This window comes from Scyliorhinus canicula, chromosome 2, assembly GCF_902713615.1.
Source record: "Scyliorhinus canicula chromosome 2, sScyCan1.1, whole genome shotgun sequence".
NCBI lineage: Eukaryota > Metazoa > Chordata > Chondrichthyes > Carcharhiniformes > Scyliorhinidae > Scyliorhinus > Scyliorhinus canicula.
This window is the reverse complement of record NC_052147.1, coordinates 63685838-63713493: the sequence shown is the minus strand read 5'-3', so window position 1 is coordinate 63713493 and position 27656 is coordinate 63685838. Positions and strand designations below refer to the sequence as shown.

Sequence of the window (27656 nt, the reverse complement as noted above, 5' to 3'; positions counted from 1 at the left end):
ATCGTGGCCAGTAGGATTCCAATGAGAAGGCGGCAGTCCATTGGAACATAGAACTCAGGAGCAGCAGTATCGCTTCGAGCCTGCTCCACCGTTCAATAAGATTATGACTGATCTGGTTATGGTATCAGCTTCACTTTCCAAAGCCTTTGGCTCCTTTTTCTCAAAAACATCTACCTAACTCAGCCTTGAATACATTTAATGAGAAAACTTCCACTACTTTCTTGTAAGAGTATTGCAGTCTAACGACCCTCTTGGAGAAAAGGGTTTCTCCTCATCTCGGTCCTTAAACTATGTTGACTAGTTTTAGTCTCCCCCACAAGAGGCAACATCCTCTGGATAGTCACCTTATCAAGTCCCCTCAAGATCTCATATGTTTCATTAAGATGACCCCATATTCTTCCAAAAGCCAATGGGCGTAGGCTCAATCTGTTCAACCTTTCTTCATAAGATAAGCCCTTCATCTCAGGACTGAGCTAGGTGCACCTTCTCTTAACTGCTTCAAAAGCAGTTATATCTTTTTTTCAAATAAGGAGACCAAAACTGCACACAGTAACCCAGATGTGGTCTCACCAAGGCCCAGTACAGCTGCAGTAAAACGTCCCTATTTTTATATTCCATTCCCCTTGCAATAAATTTCCATCTGCATCCCTAACCACTTGCTGTACCTTCATACCAACTTTATGTGATTCATATATGTGGACACCCAGAATCTTCTCTACTACCGGGTTCTGCAATATTTCTCCATTTAATAGCATACTGCTATTCTATTATCACGATTCCAGACCAGAACCCAACAGTTACTAGGATAGTGGACCAATATTTTATTTAATTTGTAAGACTGTGAGGAAGGGATACTTCGCTCCAGGAGTGATTCCATGTGCAAATAGGGATATGTTATTTTAAAACAAACTTTATTACTAACACAGTATTACTCTAACTTTAACAACAAACAAGAAAATAGCTGACAATTACCTGTTAAACAATGCTTAACAATGACAATGAAGCACTAATTCCTAACCACTATCTTTTATCTCCACTCAAGCAAAACCCATCTCATGTCAAAATCCACTTTTAGGTACAGTTAGCAAACCCAGGAATAGGTGCTGTAAAGAGATGTTCTGGATAAGCCACTTTGAGAGAGATCTTTCAGGAACCAGCTTGCGGAATCCTGCCTGTATCAAACTACTGTTTAACCTGCCAGCATTTTAGAAACTGCTGTTCTGTTCACATGCAAAATCCTTTAAACTAAACTGCTTTGGGAGAAGTTGTTGGACGGTGCACGGTCAAATCTTCAACTGACCTCAACCTCAACACCTGGTTGCTTCAGCCCCTGGCTCCTCCCATTAAATACATCATCTTACTAAAGCTAATCATTGTTGTTGCACCGGGTGTGGATCTGGGCGTGCTGGTTAAATAGCAGGAAGGACCAAAATAGAGATTGGCGCTCTATCTAACCAGCCTGCTCCAAGTGGCAAGTTCCGGAACTCACCCAAATATGACGACCATGTCATTAACCCCTATATGCATTCATTTTCATCTCATTAGCAAGGTTGAAGTCAAATGTTACAGCCTCCCAGAAAGTTACCAGCTCCCCAGCGGAAAATCACACGGGTGCCATTTAGTGCTCCTTTTTTTTTAAAATGTGAAGCTGGCACAATGACTGCTGAGGGTAACTGAGGAGGTGAGTAACCATTTCCATTTTTTGGCATGCAGCTCAAGGGCACTGGTGGGGAGGGAACCCCTCGGGGGGGGGGGGGGTTTGTCTGCAGGTGTAACTACAGCTGCTGCCTGTCGGTCCTACAGAGCTCTTGGCAGAAGGTCACTTTAACTTCCTTTGACTGTGAGCAGCCTCAAGCTTCACAGCTGAAGGCTATTGCTAATAAGGAATTGGCCTTGTTAGTTGTGTGAGCACTTCACAGCTTCAGGTTGTGTTTGCTGCTGCTTGTGGCTTCAAATACCTGGACGCTACTGTGGCTGTTTCCTTCATTTTCAGTAGCTGGAAAGAAGGACAATTTTTTCTAAGCTACCTGGGTCCTGGAACACCGGGCTCAGGGGACGCATGAGTCCAGAAGGCAATGAGGTTTGAAGGAAGAAGAGATGCGGGACCTGGTACACAACATTATTCCAAATGGGCCACCTGATGACGCTGCTGAAGAAATGCTTTTGCATTATTGCAGTGAGTGCTGCATGTAATTGGCACATCACCGTGGGTTAAACACACTGGAAGTCAAGGATGTTCAGCACCTTGAGCGTCAGTGCCAGAATTGGTTCCAGTGTGATTGTGACCTCCGGAAGTAGGGGGGAGGAATGAATGGAGAATGTGGAACGCATTGATGGACAGATCATTTCTACAACAATGTTCAGGACGTGATAACTCATTCTCAGGCTTATCCTCTGTTTCTGTTGAGGAACCTGCGAGGGGTGAAAATTAGCTGATATAGCTTTGTATTGGTACCAATAAGGAACAATTATGTTTCTTTGTTGTTTAATGGCTAGTGTGATATGCAGAATGTTACGTAGTTGATTTTTAAAATGTTCTTTACTGTTGACTGTTTAATCAGCAAAATATTTTCAAGTGGCTTCACGTCCTTATGTCCTACGTCTCAGGCGATGGTTATTGCATCGCATTTCAATCAAACTTTGAAGCCTGAACAGTTTGCCTGACCTCCAGAAGTGTCAGCACCATAGACACAGCAGTCAACAATCAAACACTGAGCTGGGATTCAGCACTGGGGACATTCTCACAACCAAAGGGTGAGTGTGTGAATCAGGGAGGGCACCTGAGCACAGTCTCCCTAATGTTCCTGGCAGGGGTTCTGGGTCTAAGGGCTCCTGATATGGCTGGGGGTGAGTGTACAGAGTGAGGTTCTGCAGCACAACTGGATGGCACTCTGAGACAAGGCAGAACGGGTAAGGTTGGGGAGTTTTGGGGATTTGAGGGTCCCGGGGTGGAAGCCCTAACTGATTGTTGGTCTCGCTCCTTCTCCAATTTCTTACAGATGTAACAATATGGCTGATAATATCGATCCCACAGAGGCTGCCCTCTTAGTGCTGATGGAAGCCCCAGCGGCCAGACACCGGAGTAGGCGGCAGCAGCATTGATGCAAGGGGCCGCCGCACACCTAGAACACCCAGCCACCCATCAGGCCGAGGTGGAAACCAGAGGGGGACGCCAGTGATGGCCCAAGATGTACAGGCGTCATTAGTCTTTCGAGAAGATGATGGACAGCATGTGCTGTAGCCGACTGCATCTCAACAAAGAGACAGTGTGGCATCTGTACCACCTCCTCACAGACTTGGCACCCCATGGAGGAGGACACCTGCTCCCGGTGGCCGTGAAGGTCACCAAATCCCAGAACCTTTATGCAATCGGTTCATTCCAGGAATTGTATGGGGGCCTGAGCGGCATTTCCCGAGCTGCAGCCCACAATAGCATCCGTGAGGTCATGGTGCTCTGTATGCCCAGGCAGATGACTATATCAACTTTGAGCTGGACCAAGAAGGCTGGGCTGAAGGATTCCCCGCCATCTCCGGGATGCCACAAGTTCAGGGGGTAACTTATGGCATGTATGCCGCCTTGCACACACCGGGGCATCAGTGAGTGCCCTTCATTAACAGGAAGGAGTTCCACTCCCTGAATATTCAACTCATGTGCGAAACCATCTCCAGATCATACATGTCTGTGCACGCTTCCCAGGGAGCGTGTATGTCAGCTACATCCTTGGACACACTTCGAGGACCACCCCAGGACGACAGGTTGGCTCTTAGGAGTTCAGGTCCTGGTTGATGACGCCAGTGTGGAGGCAAGGGACTGATGCGGAAACCTGATATAACGAAGCCCATGTTGCTACCCATGCTGTCATTGAGTGGTGCATTGGACTGCTCAAAACGTGGGCCCAGTGGTGCATTGCAGTATACCACCAGAGGGTTGTCATAATATCCACTCATGTATATCATGAGATGCAGACAGGCAGTGATTGACACACAGGATAACCAATGAACACACACGACACAGAACAACCAATCACCAGACAGGACACCACCACTATAAAGCCCACAGGGCATTAAGGCTCTCCCTCTCTCACAGGACACGGCTGGGGAGATAGTCACAGTGCACTGGTCAATGAACATCATCACCATGTGGTAGAGAGCTAGTCTGGTCAAGCCAGTAAGAGGTTATCAGTTAGGTTAATAGAATGTCAACCCACAGAAGCTTATGTACAGCAATCAACAGGTTCAATAAAACATTGATGGACCATCTCCTGTGTCGGAAGACTGTTTCTCGGTTTACTGCATCCAGTTGCAGTCGATGTTAGACCAACACAGATAACACATCAAGGGTCTCCCGCTTTGTGGTGGTCGGCTGTGCCCTCCACAACGTGGCACATCTGTGGGCGACATGCTGGAGGGACACACACGGCCTCGCCTGAGGAGGAAGAGGGGTCGGACCAGGAGAGGCTGGTGGACGAGCCCGGGAAGGAGCCACAGTAGGAGACGGAGGACAGGTGGTGGCAAGAGCCGGCATCCTCGCCGCTTCTCACAGGATGAGGTTTTGTCTGTCAGCTCGCTTCCCCGATTCCCCTACTTACGCCCCATTCCCCTCCTGAACCGCCATTCACCTTCCTGGGGGGGGTAGTGGGGTTGCAGACAGGCCCACTGTGAAGATAAACCTGGCAGAGGTTTCACATGTATCAGGTGTAACATGATTTAATAGTGAACACTGGATATTTCCATTCCCACCAGCTACAGATAGTGGGTATTTTATTTAATACCTCTCCTTACTACCACTTACTGTACTAATTTAAAACTTAGTAATAAAAATAGATCCTTACCACTTAAAATAAAACATTTTTAAAATATAAATTTAGAGTACCCAATTATTTTTTTTCTCCAATTAAGGGGCAATTTAGCGTCGCCAATCCACCTAACCTGCACATAGACATAGAACAGTACAGCACAGAACAGGCCCTTCGGCCCTCGATGTTGTGCCGAGCAATTATCACCCTACTCAAGCCAACGTATCCACGCTATACCAGTAACCCCCCCCCCCCCCCCCCCCCCCCATTAACCTTATTTTTTAGGACACTAAGGGCAATTTAGCATGGCCAATCCACCTAACCCGCACATCTTTGGACTGTGGGAGGAAACCAGAGCACCCGGAGGAAACCCACGCACACACGGGGAGGACGTGCAGACTCCGCACAGACAGTGACCCACCCGGGAATTGAACCTGGGACCCTGGAGCTATGAAGCATTTATGCTAACCACCATGCTACCGTGCTGCCCCATCTTTGGGTTGTGGGGGTGAAACCCACGCAGACATGGGGAGAATGTGCAAACTCCACATGGACAGTGACCTAGCGCCGGGATTCGAACCCGGGTCCTCACTTCTGAATGTGGACGCAAAAATATTGGCGAAGGTACTGGCGGGTAGGCTGGAGGAGTGCCTCCCGAAGGTGATAGGTGAAGATCAGACGGGGTTTGTGAGAGGGTGGCAGCTCTTTTCAAACATTAGAAGGGTATTGAACGTCATTATGGCACCGGCAGAGGGGAAGGAAACAGAGGTGGTTGTGGCATTGGACGCTGAGAAGGCGGTCGACCGGGTAGAATGGGGGTACTTGATGGCAGTTCTGGAGCGGTTCGGAATTGGACCAAGATTTGTGAATTGGGTAAAGCTACTATACAAGGAGCCGAGGGCGAGTGTCCGCACAAACAACATCTGCTCGAGATACTTTTCTCTCCACGTGGGATGAATCAGGGATGTCCTATGGCCCCCCTGCTGTTTGCACTCACGATTGAGCCATTGGCCATCGCATTAAGAAGTTTGGGGGTATGGAAAGCAATAGAGCATAGGGTGTCCTTATATGCCGATGACTTGCTGTTATATGTGTCGAAACCGAGTGTGTCGATAGGTGGAATACTGGAGCTGCTTCGAGTGTTTGGGTCTTTCTCGGGGTACAAGCTGAATCTAGACAAGACTGAGTGTTTTGTGGTGTCTCGGCTGGGGGTGGGGGCAGGGGTGGGGCTGCCATTCCGTAGGGCAGGGACTCACTTTAGGTATCTGGGGGTGCAGGTTGCCCGGGAGTGGGGGGCTCCGCAGGTACAACATTTCTAGTTTGGTGGGGAGAGTGAAAGCTGATCTGGCAAGGTGGGATGGTCTCCCTCTGTCACTGGTGGGTTGGGTACAGGCAGTTAAACTGAACGTGTTGCCACGATTTCTGTTTATTTTTCAATGCCTGCCGATTTTCCTGCCAAAGGCTTTTTTCAGAGAGATTGAGGGAAGCATTACGTCGTTCATATGGGGAGGGAAGGTGGCCAGAGTTAGAAAGGTGCTACTACAGAGGGGAAGGCAGGCAGGGGGTTTGGGTCTTCCGAACCTGATGTATTACTACTGGGCAACGAATGTGGAGAAGGTGTGGAGCTGGGTAAGAGGAGTTGATTCCCAGTAGATCAGAATGGAGGAGAGTTTGTGCAGCGGGTCAGGATTGAAAGCACGAGCAACAGCGCCGCTCCCAATAGCGCCGGGGAAGTACTCAGAGAGTCCGGTAATAATTGCTTTATTGAAAATTTGGAGGCAGTTCCGCCAACACTTCGGGTTGGGGGCAGGGTCAAGGGAAATGCTGATTCGGGGGAACCACAGATTTGAGCTTGGGAAGTGGGATGGAAATTTTCAGAAATGGGAGGAGAAGGGGATTAAGACACTAAAAGATTTGTTTCTTAGGGGTCAGTTTGCAGGACTGAAGGAGCAGGAAACGAAGTATGGGCTGGAGCAGGGAGAAATGTTTAGATATATGCAGGTTCGAGATTTTGTTAGAAAGGAACTTCCCGGTGGAGCCGGCCTCCACATTGCTGGAGGAGGTGCTGACGACAGGGGGACTGGAGAAGGGGTTGTGTCAGCGGTCTACAGAGCTATTTTAGAGGAGGAGAAGGCACCGCTGGAAGGGATCAAAGCAAAGTAGGAGGAAGAGTTGGGAGAGGATATGGAGGAGGGTGTTCAGGTGTGAGGTGCTCCGGAGAGTGAATACCTCCACCTCGTGCGCGAGGTTGGGGCCGATACAGCTGAAGGTGGTATACAGAGCACATCTCACAAAGGCGAGGATGAGCCGATTCTTCAAAGGAGTTGAAGATGTGTGTGAACGTTGCGGGGGGGGGGGGGGGGGGGGGGGGGGGGCTAACCATGTTCATATGTTTTGGTCCTGTCCAAAGCTAGAGGATTACTGGAAGGAGGTTTTTAGGATAATTTCTAAAGTGGTGCAAGTGAAACTGAACCCGGGCCCCTGGAAGGCCATATTTGGGGTATCGGACGAGCCAGGTCTGGAAACGGGTGCGGAGACAGATGTTGTAGCCTTTGCCTCGTTGATCGCCCGTAGGCAGATCCTGATGGGTTGGAGAGCAGCCTCTCCACCCTGTGCCCTGGCGTGACTGGGGGATCTGTTGGAATACTTGACTCTTGAGCAGGTTAAGTTTGAACTGAGGGGGAAGGACAGAGGGGTTCTACAATTCCTGGGCATTATTCATTATGCACTTTCAAGAACTGGATAACATCGAACATTAGTTGGGGGTTGGGTGGGAGGACTAGGGGAGGAGGGGGGGGGCGATGGGTGTTAATGGGGGCTATGGGGGATTCCTGATTCCTTTTTGTCAGTTGTTTATGTGAACATGTGAGTGAATGCTTTGGGTTTGGTGGGAGGATGGGATCGCTGTTATTGATATGGGGATTGTCATATTTGTTACTGATTATTGTTTATTGTTGGTGGGTGTAAATTGGGGAGAAAATACGAAAAAGGAGAATAAAGAAATATTTTAAAAAAATTATGTTTTCTCATTTCCTGCTCAGAGCAGTTACTCACCAGCCAATCAATTTATGGCTTTCCTGTGCTGTCACGATTTGCTCCTCCCCACCCCCTTGGCTTTTGTAATGAAAGTACGACTGGACTCAGGGGATTGTATGTGGGCTATCCATAGCAAATAGGGTAGTACTGTTCCCACCTCCAGTTTAAGTAATACCTCTGTAACATAGCAACATGGATTGAAATACAAGGCCTATGCCTAAAATTGCCTAAAGACAAAAAAAATCGTTTTCCTCACTGCTTGCCCAGCAATTCAAACATTTTCCTTTCACCCACTAAGCTCAGAAAGGTGTGACTGACAAAAGGACAGAAAGATATCAGCTTTACAGCACCCTCTCAAGAGATATATGTTTCAAATGTTAATACAGATTGGTATTTGGGGATTTGGCAGATGCCAACTTCAGCTTGGAAACAGCTCTTTAGAATCTTTATAAGAGTGATGAAAGATGCTTTGGTTTTCTTACCTTCCTTTGAAACAGCAAAATGCCAATGAAGTTAAATTGGTGGTGAATAAGCCTGGCTTAAAACTGTTCTGCTTCATGGTTTGGAATAATTAAGCATAAAAGCTTTTGTGGCCCATGTGTGGGGGAAAATGTAAAATGTAAAATGGATTTTTGGTAAAAAGGCAACAACTGTAGAGGACAGGGGCTCTGGTTTACGTCAATCACTCATTCAGAATATTGGAGGAGGAACTGGCTTCATGGCAGGCACACTTCTTCACTAAAATCCTCCACATGAAAAAATAGATTAAATAGTCGGTGACTGATTAAGCCCGACCTGCAACCCTGAGTCTGGACATCTAATGAAATGAAATGAATTGAAAATCGCTTATTGTCACAAGTAGGCTTCAAATGAAGTTACTGTGAAAAGCCCCTAGTCGCCACATTCCGGCGTCTGTTCGGGGAGGCTGGTACGGGAATTGAACCGTGCTGCTGGCCTGCTTTGGTCTGCTTTAAAAGCCAGCGATTTAGCCCAGTGTGCTAAACCAGCCCATCTAGAGCAAGAAATCACTGGCCCGCCAAGATGATCGCTACTTCTTTCACTCCATGATGTGATACAAAGAAGCTTTATGGGAAAACTGATGGGACACAGTGTCTGATACATGTGTATGGTTCATGTGTACTATAACTGGGTTGCAGAACAGCAAGCTAGATACCTCTCATTACTAGAATCACTATTCAAAGAGGAATGATGTTTGTTCACGAGAATGGGGTCAATATAGAACATAGAACATAGAACAGTACAGCACAGAACAGGCCCTTCGGCCCTCTATGTTGTGCCGAGCAATGATCACCCTATTTAAACCCACGTAACCCGTATACCCGTAACCCAACAATCCCCCCATTAACCTTACACTACGGGCAATTTAGCATGGTCAATCCACCTAACCCGCACATCTTTGGACTGTGGGAGGAAACCGGAGCACCCGGAGGAAACCCACGCACACACGGGGAGGACGTGCAGACTCCACACAGACAGTGACCCAGCCGGGAATCGAACCTGGGACCCTGGAGCTGTGAAGCATTGATGTTAACCACCATGCTACCGTGAGGCCCCTAATATATTTACTTATTTTAATGATTCATTGCTTACCTGGGTACTCATGAAGAGTTCTTGTCTCCAACCTTCACTTGTCAGTTGACCAATGACCACCTATACTTATCCAATACCACAGCTAGGTAGGACTGCAGAATCCTGAGCATGACTCATGATTGACCATCTAACATGACTTATAATGGAGCTTAAATGGGTAGTTTAATGGGGCTTAAAGGAGTAGATCTATAACTGGTGGATTTGTCACCCTTGCTTACACATAACTCTTCAAGGCAACGTTTTAACGAGTAGGATAGATGTACCTGTGCTTGCAAGATGCAGAATTTTAACCGGTTAAACTTCTTCATTATTGCAGAATACACTTGGTGGTGGTTGGGAGGGGGGGGGATTTATGAAGACTTTATGCTCGCCGATCTATATATCAGCTCCCAGCGGTTTTGATCACAGGGTGTCTATGGGAAGCGTGTCTGCAGTTTATATTGAGAAATTCAGTAGCTTAGTTTAGTATTCTTTGAAGCATGGTGATGGGTTTCATGGATTTGGCAGATGACCAAAGGTGCCCACCAAATGGTACTCAAAGTTTCCAGCTAAACATTTGCCACTTGCATCCAGTGCTACTGAAGTGTGACATCACCCCCTCCTGCTTGCTTAAGCATACCTGCCAAGTGGCAACTTCCAAATGTTATCAGTGATTGCTCGTGACCTTAAGTGAAATGTCATCCAAATATGGATTCTCATGAAATATTTATAAAAGGCAAGAGGGGGGGAAAAAAGCATAAGATGCACATAATGTCCAGGCTGACCTGAATTATTTCTTTAAACGGAAAGGAAAACATTTAAACATGATGACGACAAAGATACCTCTATCGGAGTTTGTGCAGGTTGGCGCATAATCTGCTGCTGTTCAGGGCTTGGCGATCGCTGACTCGCTGCAGGACTTGTACTGGGAATGCTATCAATATCTACACTTGGTAGTACCTGAAGACAAACAAAATTATTTTTCATTATGAATTACAAGAATGAAAATAAATTACAGGCTGCAAATATCTGATTTCACAAATACAATTTTTCTTGAAGATGTGTTCCAAGTTACGAGAATTACTGAAAGTTTGGTTATATTGAAAATACTTAAGTTAAATAAACCATTGTGACTGATCTTTGTTATTTGACTTGCTTTATGGATATTTTGTTTCTTGTGGTTCGTACCTGCCCATGCCTGCCGTAAAAACCCATCTGGTTCACTAATGTCCTTGAGGGAAGGAAATCTGTCATCCTTACCGGGTCTGGCTTACATGTGACTCCAGACCCACAGCAATGTGGTTGACTTTTAAAAAATGAACGGATGGGCAATGAATGCTAGCTCAGACAGTGACACCAACATTCCATGAACGAGTAAAAAAAATTATCTACTTGAGTACATTTGTTTACCAGTTTGAAAAGTCCAGAATAAATATTGAATCATAACTCACTCTAAACCACTAACTGACTATTGCAGATTTAAACAACAAAACTGTTTTTCTTTTATTTGTGTTCAGGATGTGGGAAACATTGGCAATGTAGCATTTATTGCCCATCCCTAGTTGCCGAAGGGCATTGAGAGGCAACCACATAATGAGTGACTGGAGTCAGAAGTAGACCAGACAAGGTTGATGTGGAAAGCTCCCTTTTGTAGCTTTCAGGGTCTTATTTGGTACGAGCCCGCAATTATACATAGAATTACAAAGAATATACAGCACGCAAAACGACCATTCAGCCCAGCCAGTCCATGCCAGCATTTATGTCTACTTGAGCCTCTCCCATCCTTCCTCATCTAGTTTTATCACCATAATCATCTATGCACTCTCCCTTATATACATATATAGTTTCCCCTTAAATCCATCTTTATAATCTGTCCCAACCACTCCCTGTTGTAGCAAGTTCCACATTCTCACAACTCTGCGAGTAAAAAAGTATTTTCTGAAATCCCTATTTGACTTCCTGGTGACTATGTTACATAGATGGCCTCTAGTTTTTCTCAAGTGGAAAATAACTCCCTGTATCTGCACTATCAAAATCTTTAAGAATATTAAAGACATCTATTTGCCATTCTTCATCTTTCTCTTTTCAAGATAAAAGGGATCTAGCATGTTCAACCTTTCCTTTTTAAAAAAAAAAAAAAATTTTGAGTACCCAATTATTTTTTACAATTAAGGGACAATTTAGCATGGCCAATTCACCTAACCTGCACATCTTTTTGGGTTGTGGGGGTGAAACCCACACAGACACGGGGCGAATGTGCAAACTCCACATGGACAGTAATACGGGGCCGGGATCGAACCTGGGACCTCAGTGCCGTGAGGCAGCAGTGCTAACCACTGCACCACGGTGCTGCCCTGTGTTCAGCCTTTCCTGATAGGCAAGCCCTACACTTCTGGTATCATTATTGCTAATCCCTTTGTTTTAACCCTCTTAAATACCTCTACAAACTTGTTATAATATCGTGACCAGAGCTTTATGCAGTACCCCAAGCATGCTCCTTATTTTTCTTACCAAAACAAATTCCTCACACTCATCTATGTTGAACCTCTGCAACTTCATGAATGTCTTTCTGTGGCAGTCCTACTGACAAGCCACCACTACTTAAAGTTGGTGTTGGTTCTCAAATTTAGAAATTGTGCTGTTAATTCCAAAGTCTAATGCATTAACATAACTGAACAACCGTAGCCTGGTACTGATCCTACTGGGACCCCACTTTCATCTGTCACTCTGAATGCTTTGGCCTTTTTTATTAGTCTATATGTCAAGGTCTTTTGGAAATATAGATATATTACATCTACTAGATTACTCTTGTCTACACTCTCTGTTGCCTCTTCAAAGAATTCAATGAGTTTTGTCAAGCAAGACTTTCCTTCTGGAAACCCATGCTGAATATTCATTATTATATTTTTGTTTTCTAAATATTTTTTGATATCCCTCCTCCACTCAGGGGGATGTTGTGCCTGTGTTCACTATGGTGCAAATGGCAATCCATGTGCAAAATCCCACAAGACTGGAAAACGAGAATCGCGCTGGCGAGATCTCATTTTCAGATTAGCCCAGGAAGGTCGAGAACATCATTTAAATACATTTGAATTTGATTCGCAGGCTTCCTCGCTATATCATTTGGAATTCCCCCCTTGCTGACGTGACGTCATGTCAACTCAACGAGGTTTACAATAGGTCTGGAACAAGATGTACTTGGTGAAGGGAACCTGCCGGTGGTGCACAGATAAGTATGGCCTCTGGGGAAAGAGAGACACGCCTGAGTAATACACTGACAGTGGTTCCTGGCAGTGCCCTCTGCATCTGGCACTGCCACGAGGGGACAGTGCTGGGGAGGGCGGCTTTAGTTGTAGAGGATCATGCGGGGGATCCCGTGTGGGCGCTGTTCCCTGGGGGGGTGAAGAAGCAAGAGCACAGGGCAGGGCGGGAGGGGCTCCTTTGGGGGACCTTTTTAAAAAATATTTTTTTTTTAATATTTAAAAAGGACCTTTTTAAAAAATATTTTTTTTTTAATATTTAAAAAGGACACCCCGATCTCTGGAGTGTCGACGTTACTGGCTGCATCAGGCATTTTACATTTACTAAGCTGGAAAATATGGAGAGAAATGCTGGCTGTGCAGCTGGCGAGCTGCCTACTGGTTTTCTCATCTGGGCAGCACTTCGATAAAAAGTAAAATTGAGCCTACAATCTTTCCTACCAATGACGAGAAGCTGACTGGCCTGTAATTTCTGGACATGTTCTCTCTTCCTTCTTAAAGCACAGATGCAGTATAATGTTAACTATTTAATACTGGATGATAATTTTAAACGTGACGACCGTAGGAACATTTTTTTGAATGCTCTCTTCTGTTCTCTTAATACACTTAGTGCATACCTCTTCCTGACTACTCAATTTTTCCCAAATGTTTTGTCGTAGCTTATTATTTTTTTTAAGCAGAACGTATATTTTTCTGAACTCTGTCAAAATCATTTTTACATCACTGTTTAGCAAAATTGTTGGCCACTTTTTTCCCCCCCACAATCTATTCTCAACACCGTAAAATAAAAATGGATTAAAAGGTAAAACAGTAGCTTCTTAAAAAATATTTTTATTCAAATTTTCAACACTTTAACAGCAATACACAACCCTCCCTCACCCTCAACACCCCCACCCCTTGACAGCAATTAAGTCCCCCAGCCACATCGAGGCACTGGAGGGAGACCTCCACCCCAACAGAACTTGCCGGTGAGCAATCAGCGAGGCGAAGGCTAAAACATCTGCCCCCGCTCCCATCTGCAGCCCTGACACCCTGAATATGGCCTCCATGGGATCGGGTCCAATACCACATGCAGAACCTTGGACGTGGTGCTGAAAACCGACCCCCAATATTTCTCCAACTTCGGGCAGGAGGAATCAGCAAGATGGCGTCAGAGCGTGGCGACTCTCTGCGAACTCTCCCGAACAGATACTCTTTTTACTTATCTTATAATCGTTCTAATCTTTCAAAATTTCTTTTATTTTAAACATTTTATTGAGGTATTTGTGGTTTTGTAATAATAACAGAAGAAAAAGTGTACATACAAATATAAACATAGTGCAAAGGCCGTCTTCCTCCCTCACAGGTGCCACCTTTCTTACTCACTAATCTAAACTAAACCACCACCCCCCCCCCGCCCTTCTCTGCTGACAATTAATTTTCTCTAAAGAAGTCAACGAACGGCTGCCACCACCAGACGAACCCTAACATTGACCCTTTCAGGCCGAACTTGATTTTCTCCAGACAGAGAAAGCCAGCCATGTCAGTTAGCCAAGTCTCTGACTTTGGAGGCTTTGAGTCCCTCCAAGCTAATAGTATGCATCTCCGGACTACCAGGGAGGCAAAGGCCAGAACGCCTGCCTCTTTCTCCTCTTGGATTCCCGGATCTTCCAACACTCCGAAAATCGCCACCTCTGGACTCGGTGCCACCCTTGTTTTTAAAACCTAGGACATGATATCCGCAAACCCCTGCCAGAATCCCTTAGCTTCGGGCATGCCCAGAACATATGAACATGGTTTGCTGGTCTTCCCGCACACCTTGCACACCTGTCTTCTGTCCCAAAGAACCTGCTCATCTGGGCCACCGTCATGTGTGCCCAGTGAATGACCTTAAATTGTATCAGGCTGAGCCTGGCGCACGATGTGGACGCATTGACTCTACTCAACGCATCCTCCCAGAGACCATCCTCTATCTCTCCTCCTAACTCCTCTTCCCATTTGTGCTTCAGTCCTTGGTCTGCGTTTCTTCTGACCCCATGAGTTCTTTATAGATGTCTGAAACCCTTCCTTCTCCCACCCATACTCTGGAAACTACCCTGTTCTGTATCCACCTTGGTGGTAGGAGCGGGAAGGTTGAGACTTGCCAGTGTAGCAAGTCCCATGGAGGTACCTAAACTCATTCCCTCCCATCAATTCAAATTTCTCCTCCAGCTCCCTCAGGCTGGGAAAGCTCCCCTCTATGAACAGATCTCCCATCCTCTCGATCCCTGCTCTTTGCCATCTCTGAAACCCTCCATCCAGCCTCCCGGGGCAAACAGATGATTAATGCAGTTGGAAACCAGACCGATGCTCCCTCTGCCCCCACGTTTCCTCCATTGCCCCCAGATTCTCAGGGCCACTTACCAATGCCCCCAAACTCCTGCCCTTACATGATGCCGCTTCTACTCGCTCCCACACCGACCACCCACCCCCCCCACCCTTCCTAATCATGGCTATATTTGCCGCCCAATAGTAATTGCTAAAGTTCAGCAGCGCCAGCCCCCCCCGCCCCGGCTCCATTCTAGCATCCCCTTTCTTTACTCGCGGGGTCTTGCCCGCCCATACAAAGCCAGAGATCACCTTGTTCACCTGTTCAGCACAATTGCCAGCAGTTCTACGGCCAGCGCAAACAGCAGTGGGGAGAGGGGGCATCCCTGCCCTGTCCCCCGGTGCAACCTAAAATTACCCGAAGTCAACGTGTTCGTCCGTACATTCGCCACAGGCGGCTGATGCAGCAGCCTAACACAGTCGATGAAGCCCCGCCCAAATCAAAACCGTCCCAATACCTCCTGTCTCTGTCCTTCATTTTCCCAATCTCCCTGGCTGCCTCCCTCTTTCTGAGCTGATGCGCAAGCATTCTACTGGCCTTCTCTCCATATTCATATATCGCTCCCCTTGCCTTCCTCAGCTGCTCCACCGCCTTCCCTGTAGTTATCAAGCCAAACTCTGCCTGTAGCCTCCATCGTTCCCTTAAAAGCCCTGCCTCTGGGGTCTCCGCATATCTCCTGTTGATCTGAAGTATTTCCCCTATCAGTCGATCCGTCTCTGCTCTAGCTACCTTCTCCCTGTAGGCCCGTATCGAAATCAGCTCCCCTCTGACCACTGCCTTCAGCGCCTCCCAGACCATTGCTGTCGAGACTTCCCCCATGTCATTAACTTCCAGATAGTTTGGATACATTTCCTCACCCGCCCGCACACCTCCTCATCCACTAACAGTCCGACATCCGATCTCCAATGCGGGCGTTGGCCACGCTCCTTGCTCACCTGTAAGTCCACCCAGTGCGGGACATGATCCGAGACCTTGATCGCTGAATACTCAGTGTCCACTACTCCTGTCAGTAAAGCCCTGTTCAAGATTAAAAAGTCGATCCACTTTATGTACGTGTGAGTAGAAAGTACACTTTATGTACGTGTGAGTAGAAAGAGAACGCCTTCACTCTCAGCCGCCCAAACCTCCATGGGTCCACTCCCCCCATCTGCTTCGTAAACCCCTTTAGCTCCTTTGTCATTGCTGGCACCCTGCCTGTCCTTGAGCTCGACTGGTCTAGCCTTGGGTAAATGACTGTGTTAAAGTCCCCCCCACCCCGCCATGACCCCCCCCACATTATGCGAGTCCAGGTTCGGCATCTTCCCCAACATCCTCCTTAATCCTCCTTATGAACTCCACATCATCCCAGTTCGGCGCATAAACATTCATGAGTACCACCAGCAGCCCTTCCAGCTTCCCACTAACCATGATGTAACCGCCTCCTACATCCGCAACTATTCTTCCCGCCTCAAATAACACTCGCTTATTAATCCGTATCGCGACTCCTCTAGTCTTACAGTCCATCCCCGAGTGAAATACCTGCCCGACCCATCCCTTCCTTAATCTAGTCTGATCGGTTACCCTAAGGTGTGTCTCCTGCAACATTGCCACGTCTGCCTTCAATCCCCTGAAATGCACGAACACGTGTGCCCTCTTAACCGGCCCATTTAGCCCTCTAAAGTTCCATGTGATCAGCCTGGTCGGGGGGCTTCCCGTAACCCCCCCCCCTCTGCCTATCAGCCACCACCTTTCCTTGGCCAATCTCCAACTCACGCCCCGCACACCCGCAGGCCCGACCCCAGGCAGCCTCTGTCCCTGACCTCCCTTTTTGTCCCCCAGCAACAGTCCCTTCCCCGTCAGCAGTGCAATCCCCCCCCCCCCCAGTAACAGCACAGTAAAACAGCCCCCTTCAACAAGCATAACATCTGCTCACCCCCCACTGTGCTTCTGTGAGCCAGCTCACCCAGCTCGCTTGGTAGCCCCCATCCATGGCGCCAAACATTTTCCCACCTATTGTTTTGTCCCCCTCTCCCCCGCTCGGACACACTTATGCAAGAGAAAACATTCCCAGCTCAGTTAACCAAAAGAAACAAAAAGAAAAGAAAAACCCCACATCGAAAATTCACACCTCCATCCCCCACCAGTGCAAATGCAAACTCTAACTTACACAAATACAAGGCAGCTCCAAGTTCGATACAGAAGGCATTACAAATATAGTCCAAAAACATTTTTAGCGTGAACACTGCAGCAAAGTTCAAACACCTCAGTCCCATGCAGGCCTTTCCATCGCTTCCTCAGGCGACTCAAAATAGAAGTGTTGCTCCTCATAGGTGACCCAAAGATGGGCCGGATACAGCAGTCCAAACTTCACCTTCTTCTTGAAAAGAGTCAACTTTACTTGATTGAACCCCACTTTTCTCCTGGCTACGTCCGTGCTCAGGTCTTGGTAAATGCGTAGGATGCTGTACTCCCACTTACAGCTCCATGTCTGCCTGGCCCACCATAAAATACGCTCCTTGTCCAGGTAGCTGTGCAATCTCACCACCATCGCCCTTGGGGGGGGGGGGGGGGGTCACCTACACGCGGCTTCTTCGCTAGTGCTCTGTGTGCCTTGTCCACCTCCAAGGGTCGGGTGAACGCCCCTTCCCCATTACCATCTCAAGCATATCCGCTATATATGCCCCTGCATCCGCTCATTTGGACCGCTCTGGGAGACCAACGATTCTCTGGTTCCTCCACCTTCTCCTGGAACCTTTTCTGCTGGTCTCTCAGCATCCCCACCTCCACCTCCATTGCTGTTTGGTATTCCTCATACTCGGTCAGTGCCTTCTCCACTTTCTGGATCGCCCGATCTTGAGCATCCAATCTCCAGCTGAGCAATCGATTCCCTAATCGCATCCAAGCGTTCCTGTTTCTGCTTGGCGAAGCCGTCTTGAATAAACTTCATCAACTGCTCCGTCGACCACTGGGTCGTTGAGCCAGGACTCCGGTCTTCCGCCATGCTTTTTCCAGCTGCAGCTTCAACCCAGGCCTTCTCTGTTCGCCTACTTCTTCCTTTGCGAGCATCCTGGTCCGCCTATCCATGTACTGGTGTGGGACTCCTCCTCACAGTCGCATCCACTATCAATGTTCGAAGTAAAATCAGAGGGAAAATCAGGGAAAAGGGCCAAAGATCTGACCCGAGCGGGAGCCACCAAATGTGCGCCTTACTCATTTCATGGCCGCCACCGGAAGTCTCAAAATTTAATTCTAAGACTAACATTATTACTAACCTTTCTTTTTTATCTTACCTTGCAGGTTTGAACATCCTCCGAGGCCCATGGAGACCCTCTTATGGACTGATTAACACTACATCCCTCTATGCTTCACCCGATGCCGGTGTTATGTAGTTACATTGTGTACCTTGTGTTGCCCTATTATATATTTTATTTTATTTTCATGTACTTAATGATCTGTTGAGCTGCTCACAGAAAAATACTTTTCACTGTACCTCAGTACACGTAACAATAAACAAAAATCAAATCAAATCAACATATGGACATGATTGGCTGGGCCCCTCCCACACCGCTCTCAACAATCCACCACCCATCCCCTCAAACAGCCGGCTGATCCTTGCCTTCGTTAAGTGTGCCCTATACACTACTTTGAACTGAACCAACCCCAGCCTCACACAAGAGGTCGAGGCATTGACCCTTCGCAGCACTTTGCACCATAATCCTTCTTCCAGCCCCATTCCCAGCTCTTCCTCCCACTTGGCCTCAACCCTTCCATGAACTCCTTATCCGCCTCTGTAGATTGCTGAAACTACCTTCACCCTCCCCACCAGGCTGGTTAAATTTAGCTTACAAAGCGGTGCCCAGTCCCCCGCCACCTGCACCCCCAATACCTAAAGTGAGTTGGCGTTACTGACGTGGCAACCTTTCCACTCCCGTCCCTGCACCTGGAGAAGACACCACAATATAACCTTCCCTAAATTAAATTCATACTCCGAAAACGCCCCAAATTTCGACAGCAACCCCATCATGAGTCCGGGTCCAAAATGTACAGCAGCAAATCATCTGCGTACAGAGAACCCTATGCTCCACCCACCTGCTTCTCCCCACTACCCCCTCTGTAAATCCGAACCCCTCAGCATAATAGCCAAGGGCTCAATCGCCAATACGATCAGAACGGGGACATGGGACATTCCTGCCTTGCTCCCCGAAATAGTGGGTAGTACCAGAGGAAGTACCCAAATTCGTGTAATTGGTCTGCACACGTGCTGTCGAATTCTTGTATAACAATTTCACCCATGCCGCAAACTTAGGCCCAATCACAAACTTCTTGAGCACCACAAATAACTCCATTCCACTCTGTCAAACACCTTCTCCGCATCTAACACCACCTCCACCTCTAACTCCCTCGCCTCTGCCGGAGAAAGTACCACATTCAGCAGCTGCCGCACGTTCAACGACAGCTGCCTACCCTTGCTGAACCCAGTCTGATCCTTCGGAAGACACCCCTCCAGCTTCACCGTTAGCACCTTCGCCATATCTTGGTATCCACATTCAGTAGAGAAATGGGCCTTTATGACCCACACTCCATCGGATCCTTCTCCTTTTTAAGAACAATGAAATGGATACCTGCCTCATTGTCCCCAGCAATCCTCCCTCTACTATTGCATCCTCAAACGTTTTCACCATCAACGGCACCAACTTATCCATGAACTCTTATAAAACTCCAACTGGAACCGATTTGGCCCCAGTGCCTTTCCCGGCTGCATCTTCCCTATCACGGCCAACACTTCCTCCATCCCCATGTGGTTCCTCCAACCAGGCCATCTCCTCCTCTACCATCTCCAGAAGCTACAGTCGCTCCAGAAACCCCCGCATCTCCAACTCATTCTCCGGCGGCTCTGACTTATACAAGCCCTTATAAAAGTCCTCAAGCACCCTCCCCTCATCGAAAAAAAAAACCACATCAACTCCAACCCCCCCTCACCCACCCTTCCAAACTCCCCATACCCTGTGTCTTAACAAACCCCCCCAAACCGCAACAACAATAAATCCAAAACTACCCAGACCCAAACCCAATACACAAAAATTTTAACCAAGACAAGGAAAGAGCTACAAATAAAGAAAAAACTCAGTCAAATACCGTCAAAAGTCCAAATTCAGTCCAGTCCCAGGTCTTCTGCATTCACGCCTCCGCCTCAAAGTAATAGTCCCTGTATTGTGCGTGATCTGCAGCTTTGCTGGATAAACCACACCAACTGCACATTGCGCTTCTACAACTCCACCTTGGCTCGACCGAAGGCCGCCTGTCTCCCTGCCAGCTCCGTCATCAAATCCTGATATATGTGTATATCCTTGCTGTCTCACACCACCTCCCGATTCTGCTTCGCCCACCTCAGCACCTTACCCTTCACTTGAAAATTGTGAAAACAGACGATCACAGCTCTCAGTGGTTCATTCGTTCTCGGTTTCGGCTGGTGCGACCGGTGGGCCCTGTCCAATTCATACTGGGAGGGATCCTCTCTCTCCCCCATCAACTTCGCTAGCATATCTGCAAAGTACTCTGTAGGCATCCGGCCCCCCCTCGCCCCCTCAGGCACACTGGCGACCCTCAGATTGTGTCTTTGTGACCTGTTCTCCATGTCTTCTACCTTGGCTCTCAACCCTCTGTTGAACTCTGTCACCCTCCGCAGCTCCTCATCCATCGAGATGAACTGGCTGCTGTGCTGCGCCAGTGCCTCCTCCATCCTCTTCATGTTCTCCCCCTGCTCCCGTACCACCGTCGACGTTCTCAACAACTCCTCTCTCATCGGGGCAAGGGTCTCACCACCCACGCCTTATGCAAGGCCATCATCTCTGTCCGATGCCTTTCAAAATGCTTCGAAAACAATGGCTCAAACTCTCCAGCCATCACTTCAACTATCTTCTCCACCGTGATGGGCGCAGCCCCACCCAAAGGGCTCTCTCTCCGTCATCTTTCCTCCCACTGCACCCCCTCACCATGCTGAGCAGCAGAATTTCGCTGGCTATATTTTTCCCTGGATTCTCCTTTCCGGTTTTTGACATTTTATAAATGCCTCAAATCTTCCCACAGCTACTCACAAAGCACGGTAGCACAAGTGGATAGCACTGTGACTTCACAGCGCTAGGGTCCCAGGTTCGATTCCCCGCTGGGTCACTGTCTGTGCGGAGTCTGCACGTTCTCCCTGTGTCTGCGTGGTTTCCTCTGGGGACTCCGGTTTCCTCCCACAGTTCAAAGACATGCAGGTTAGGTGGATTGGCCATGATAAATTGCCCTTAGTGACAAAAAAGGTTATGGGGATAGGATGGAAGTGAGGGCTTAAGTGGGTCGGGCAGACTCGATGGGCCGAATGGCTTCCTTCTGCACTGTATGTTCTATGTTGTCCATGGATGTAGTGAATCCTTTCAGAAGTTTCTCCCAAAACTGGATGTAAAGGGCCTAAAAAAGACTGCACTCGCAGGAGCCACCAAATATGTGACTCCACCTACATGCCGCAATTGGAAGCCAGGTAAAACAGTAATTAAGCAGTGGTAGATATTTAAGGAGATATTTCATAACTTTCAATAAAGATACATTCCATCGAGAAAGAAAGTTTCTCCAAGAAGGATGAATCATCTGTGGCTAACTCGGGACGTTAAGGATGGCATGAAATTGAAAGAAAAGGTGTACAATGCTGCAAAGATAGGGCAGAAGATTGGGAAAGCTTCGAAATCAGCAAAGGATGATCAAAGAAAAAAAAGAGGGAGAAAGTTTATAAGTATATAAAAAGGAAATAGGTAGAAGAACTAAAGATTGGGCCTGGAGAGGATGATGGTAATGGGAAACTAGGAAATGGTAAAGACTTTGAACTGTGTATGTTTTCAGATCAGAAGACACTAAATGCATCCCAATAATAGTAGAAAGTCAAGGGGCAAAAGGGAGGGAGGAACTTAAAACAATCACAATCACTAGAGAAAAACGAAGGGGATTAAGGACTTACAAGTACCCTGAACCTAAACGTCTTAAAGGAAGTGGCTGCAGAGATAATGGATGCATTGATTGTAATCTTCCCAAATTCCCTAGATTCTGAAAAGGCCCCAGTGAATGGGAAAACCATAAATGTACCTCCCCTCTGCATTAAACGAGGGAGATAGAAAGCAGGGATCTATCAGCCACTTAGGTTAACACCTGTCATTGAGAAAATGCTGGAATCCGTTACCAAGGAATGCATAGCAGGAAATTTAAAACAATTAAAATACAGTCAAGCAGAGTCAACAAAAGGTGAATTGTGTTTGACAAATTTACAAGACTTTGTTGAGGATGTCACAAGAAGGGTGGATAAATGAGAACTAGTAGATGTAGTATATCTAGATTTCCAAAGGGCATTTGATAAGATGCCACATAAAAGGTTACTGCACAAGAAATGTTCTCGTAGTATTGGGCAAACTATATTTGCATGGATACAGAATTGACTAACAGGAAACAGAGAGTCAGGAGGAATGGGTAATTTTATGGCTGGCAAACTGTAATTACTGGAGTGGCATAGGGGTCACAGCTGGAGCCTTAACTATTTACAACCTCCTGCCACTCAGGAGGCCAATAGCTTGTGCTGGAGAGTGTAGAGTGTGAGTGTCCACAATTATTGCCCTCAGAAACTTCAAATCTCTCTATCAGACTGTCCAAGAGTAAGCACTGAAGGGAAATTGCGTGTTCCTTCATAAAAGGGAAGGAAGGGAATTAAGTTCGTCTGAGCTGCTCCGAGAAGCTGGTTCGAGTTTGACACTGACACTAGATAAACAGAGAAGGCGGCCTACCATCTACTCCTTGAGGATCGGTACATGTGGAGGAAAAATGAAAGAAGGTAAAATAACTTAGGGTCCCTTTAAGGGAATGTACACAAATAAATAATATTTTGATTATTCGCCTTATTCTCTGACTATGCAAAGAAGTTGCAGCTCTGTTATATTCATATGGCCAAGTTACAGCCATCCTGTAAAAGTTAAATTTGTGGAAGGTGAAACCCCAGAAGGGAAGTCATGAAAGCCTATGTGATGCGCATTTGTTTAGATTTTCCCAAATCCTTGTTTATGCTTCCATATATTAACAGCTTCATGAATAGCACCAACATTCATCACCACGTGATTAAAAATTCATGGAATTAAAAAATGATGCAAAAAATTCAGACACTAAGCAAATTAATAATTAAACGCTATTCGGTTCAGTACTTCCCAACTTCACTGGTTTAGTGCAACACACTAAACCATGTGACCAAAGAAAAAGTCTTCAGTTAAAAGCAGCACGGTAGCATAGTGGTTAGCACAATTGCTTCACAGCTCCAGGGTCCCAGGTTCGATTATCGGCTTGGGTCACTGTCTGTGCGGAGTCTGCACGTTCTCCCCGTGTCTGCGTGGGTTTCCTCCGGGTGCTCCAGTTTCTTCCCACAGTCCAAAGACGTGCAGGTTAGGTGGATTGGCCGTGATAAATTGCCCTTAGTGTCCAAAATTGCCCCTAGTGTTGGGTGGGGTTACTGGGTTATGGGGATAGGGTGGAGGTGTGGGCTTGGGTAGGGAGCTCTTTCCAAGAGCCGGTGCAGACTCAATGGGCCAAATGGCCTCCTTCTGCACTGTAAATTCTATGAAAAGGAAGTCAGGATAGATGAGCTACTGATGTTTTTTCCAGTCCTCCTGACATGCAGGGAGAAATTATAATCCCCAGGAATGGGTGAATTGGGAGCAGGTACCAAGTAAACATTTTGAAGATTTCAATTCTGTCCACAACCCACCCACTTCCAGTTTAATGGAGGGGCAGGGTTCAGGCAAGTAGACCACACTCAGGCAGAAGGTTGGGGTCAGCAGCAAACTTTAATGAGTCTCCTTGTGCCTATTTTAACAAAGTTTTTATTTTTCATTGAGGCCGTGTTTCCTGGGAATTGGGCAATGTAACTGACAATAGGTGCTGGTAACGGCTGAAGTAAATGAACTTGTGGCTTCAAAATTTGCAGATGACACCAAATTAGGGGAGCCCTTAATACAGAGGAGGTGTACGCTAAAATACAGAGAAACATTAATACGCTTGCAGAATGGGCATGTAATAGACAGACGGTTTTCAATTTAAATAAGTGTGAGGTGATACATTTTGTAAGGAAGAATCAGGTGGCAATATAGTCCTTGAACAGTGGCTAAATGGGCTAGAGGAACAGAGGAATCTGGGGGCACAGAAACACTAATCCCTTAAAGCAGCAGCACAGCTAAATAAGACCATAAAGAAGCAAACCATTGGGGTTCATTTCTAAAAAGATACAAAGAGTTGATGAATTATGTTGAATGTGTATACAATTTTGGTTAGACCACACTGGTACTATAAACAGTTCTAGTCTCTGACTAGATCTTTGACCCGCGCCCTCACCCAATCTCCCACATTCCTTACACCTAGCTCACACACAACACCAGATAGCCCTCCATTCCCTCCTTTCCCACCCCGTGATTAAATACAGCAGTCCGTCCTGGAAATCTGTACGGCAGAATTTCCCATTGTGTGCCTTAGTCAGTATCCATCTTGTGTTAGCACCATACCTGTACAGTCAGCTTGATTGGATCCCTCTTTTCAGATTTCATGTTCACAACTGCTATGTTGGGCTTTTTCACCTGAGGCTGTGGTTTTGGAGGAGGCGGACAAAGTCTGGTGATAGGATGTGCACTGTTTATAATCAAACCTGCAGCGTGTGGAACAGCACTATCAATCCGTGGCTCACCTAGAAATGTAAAGGAACATTTATTGAAACGGATTAAAAGAAAACACGCATAGGGAGTGGTTTAGATGCCAGGTTATTCCCCTAAAATGACCGTTAATCTCACAAGTAACAGTACCAGGATATACTTAATTAGAACGCCAAAGATCAACTTGTCAGTTTAGGATGGAACTCTACTGTAATTAGTCAAATATAATCTCTTGGGAGATCTCATATTACCTTGCTTTAGAATACATCACAGTATCAGATTAGAAATGAACATGTGAATTTACTGCCACATCTTAATTAACAAATCTCCTTCAAACTAATGCGACAATAACTGTCTAAATGCCCCTCATATCCAAAACAGGAGTCTCAATATATTACCTTGTGTTAATGCAGCAGCATCTTATATAAAAAAAACAATCGCTTATAAAAATGGGAAAACTTTAAACATAAATTGATAGCTACTGCAACCCACTTTGGGAAGCTGCCAGTGCTTACACATTTATTCCACATGCCAACTTTGAACTTAAAACCACCCTGCGAAATTGCGCAGAAAGGAAGATCCATATTTGTACTGAGAAAGTGACTTTTGGCTGTGCTAGACAGAGAAGACTATCATAAGGGAGATGGGGACAAGTCGGCAGGGATTCCAATTTGGTAAACGATGACATGTCAGAAAATACACACTCTGGTTATTGGACAAGTCCAAATGACTCAATACCACATTATGCATTTAGTCCACGCTGAGGGTAGAAGTTAAATCTCAATGAACAACATTTTTTTTTTAATATTCTGATGTACCTTGCTGAATATAAATAGTGAGAAATGTTGTCTTATTTGTCCATTACATAATAATGTGCTGGAAAAGCTTCAACTAGGAATAATTTTAACTTTTATCATCAAATATAAATGGGCGATAGCGGTTCTCCACTCCCTATAATGCTCTGATCCTCTCGGCTGTGATTCATGTGGTGCAAGTTTTTTTCCAAGTGTGGCCCTGACATGGTGGACCCTGTGGTGGGTCAAGGCAAGTATTTAAAGTTGCCGCCTCCAAAGTCCATCAGAGGCCCCTCCCCTGCCCCAATGCAAATCCTGACCACCCCACCACTCAGGACCCATCAGACCAACAGAGACCCCCATATCAGAGACCCCCCATCAGAGGCCCACATCTCAAAAACGCCCTACCTCAGAGACACCCTCGTAGGGGTGTCTTATGGGCAGCACGGTGACACAATGGTTAGCACAGTTGCTTCACAGCTCCAGGGTCCCAGGTTCGATTACCGGCTTGGGTCACTGTCTGTGCGGCGTCTGCACTTTCTCCCCGTGTCTGCGTGGGTTTCCTCCGGGTTCTCCGGTTCCCTCCCACAGTCCAAAGACGTGCAGGTTGGGTGGATTGGCCATGATAAATTGCCCTTAGTGTTCGGAAAGGTTGGCTGGGGTTACTGGGTTACAGGGATAGGGTGGAGGCATGGGCTTAAGTAGGGTGCTCTTTCCAAGAGCTGGTGCAGACTCGATGGGCCGAATGGCCTCCTTCTGCACTGTAAATTCTATGATATCCGAGACCCCCATCTCATAGACTCCCCCAACAGGGAACCCTATATCAGAGACCTCCATATCAGAACCCCCCCCCCCCCAATCAGTCACCCCTTTTTCACTTACCAGCCCCTTACACCTGCTGCCTCAGATAGAAATGTTGAAAGCAGCAAATGTTGCCCCATAGAAAGCCAAAGCACATCACATGCCTTTAAACCCACTCAGATCCTTTGATCTGTGAGACTTCTATTCATTTTCAAAGAGAAATAACATTTAGTAGGCTGTAATTCATAGGGTATTAGCTTTCAGACAGGCAGGTGTCTGGATTGTTCATTTTAATTTCCCTTCACCCTTGAATGCACCTCAAGCACCCTGTTTTGATGCTGAGCACAATGTTTATAAACATCTAGCTATGATTGACAGGTCCTCACCACCAAAATAAATACTTTAGAACCATAGAATTCCTACAGTGCAAGAGGTCATTTAGCCTATTGAGTCTGCACTGATCCTCTGAAAGAGCACACAACCTAGGCCCACTCCCCTGCCCTATCCCCATAACCCACCTAACCTCCACATCTTTGGCAATAAGGGAAATTTTATCATGGCCAATCCACCTTAACTGCACATCTTGGACTGTGGAAGGAAACTGGAGCACCCGGAGGAAACCCATGCAGACTCGGAGCGAAAGTGTAACCTCCACATAGACAACCACTCGAGGCTGGAATTGAATCCGGGTCCCTGGAGCTGTGAGGCAGAAGTACTAACCCACTGTGCCACAATTCTGCTGAGAAAAAGAGGAAGTGGAAGCACTTATCTCTTAATCTCCTGGATGAAGTATTTTCAAATTCTTGATTTTTCAAGTAAAATCTTCTTTCTTTTGGCGCCACCATCTTCCCTGTTGACGAAGAACCTAACTTTGACTAGGCCTGAGGGGGGTCTATTTAGGACACATATAGCCATATCCTTTCAATGGATTCTGCTCCATTGAGTGGTGGATGAAATGGGAGGGTGAATTGTGTCCCATTCTTAATAGTGAGGTGTGGAGTGAGCCCGTTCACAGGGTCCACTCCACGTCTTCATGTGCTCGATTGAGTATGATTCAATTCAAAGTTTTACATAGGACGCCCTTGAACAGTGTTTTTTCCCTGGGGTTGAGGATAAGTGTGAGTGCCGGCTAACCATACACATTTTCTGGCCCTGTCCCAAGTTCGCAGTCTTCTGGGTTTCTTTCTTTAACTGTGATACTCTGTTTAGATTGGGATCCATGTCCGCTGGTGGTCAATTTGGTGTGTCAGATTTGCCGGTAATTCAGTCTGTGGTGAAGTCAGATGTCCTCACCTATGAATTCTGCTTGGGTAGAGGTCCGGAGGTCCCCTACCCCACCTCGT

At 46.8% G+C, this 27656-nt stretch overlaps 1 protein-coding gene across 1 annotated transcript in view; it reads right to left on the bottom strand.

The window, feature by feature from the left end:
* The window catches only part of kiaa0586 (KIAA0586 ortholog), an 818517-nt gene that overhangs the window by 316803 nt on the left and 474058 nt on the right, over positions 1-27656 (bottom strand). Inside the window, exons 18-19 of the mRNA XM_038780001.1 lie at positions 24575-24753; positions 10266-10382 (exon numbers count right to left, since the gene is read on the bottom strand). Of these exons, the coding sequence (XP_038635929.1) occupies positions 10266-10382; positions 24575-24753 (296 nt within the window). The remainder of the gene's footprint in view (positions 1-10265; positions 10383-24574; positions 24754-27656) is intronic.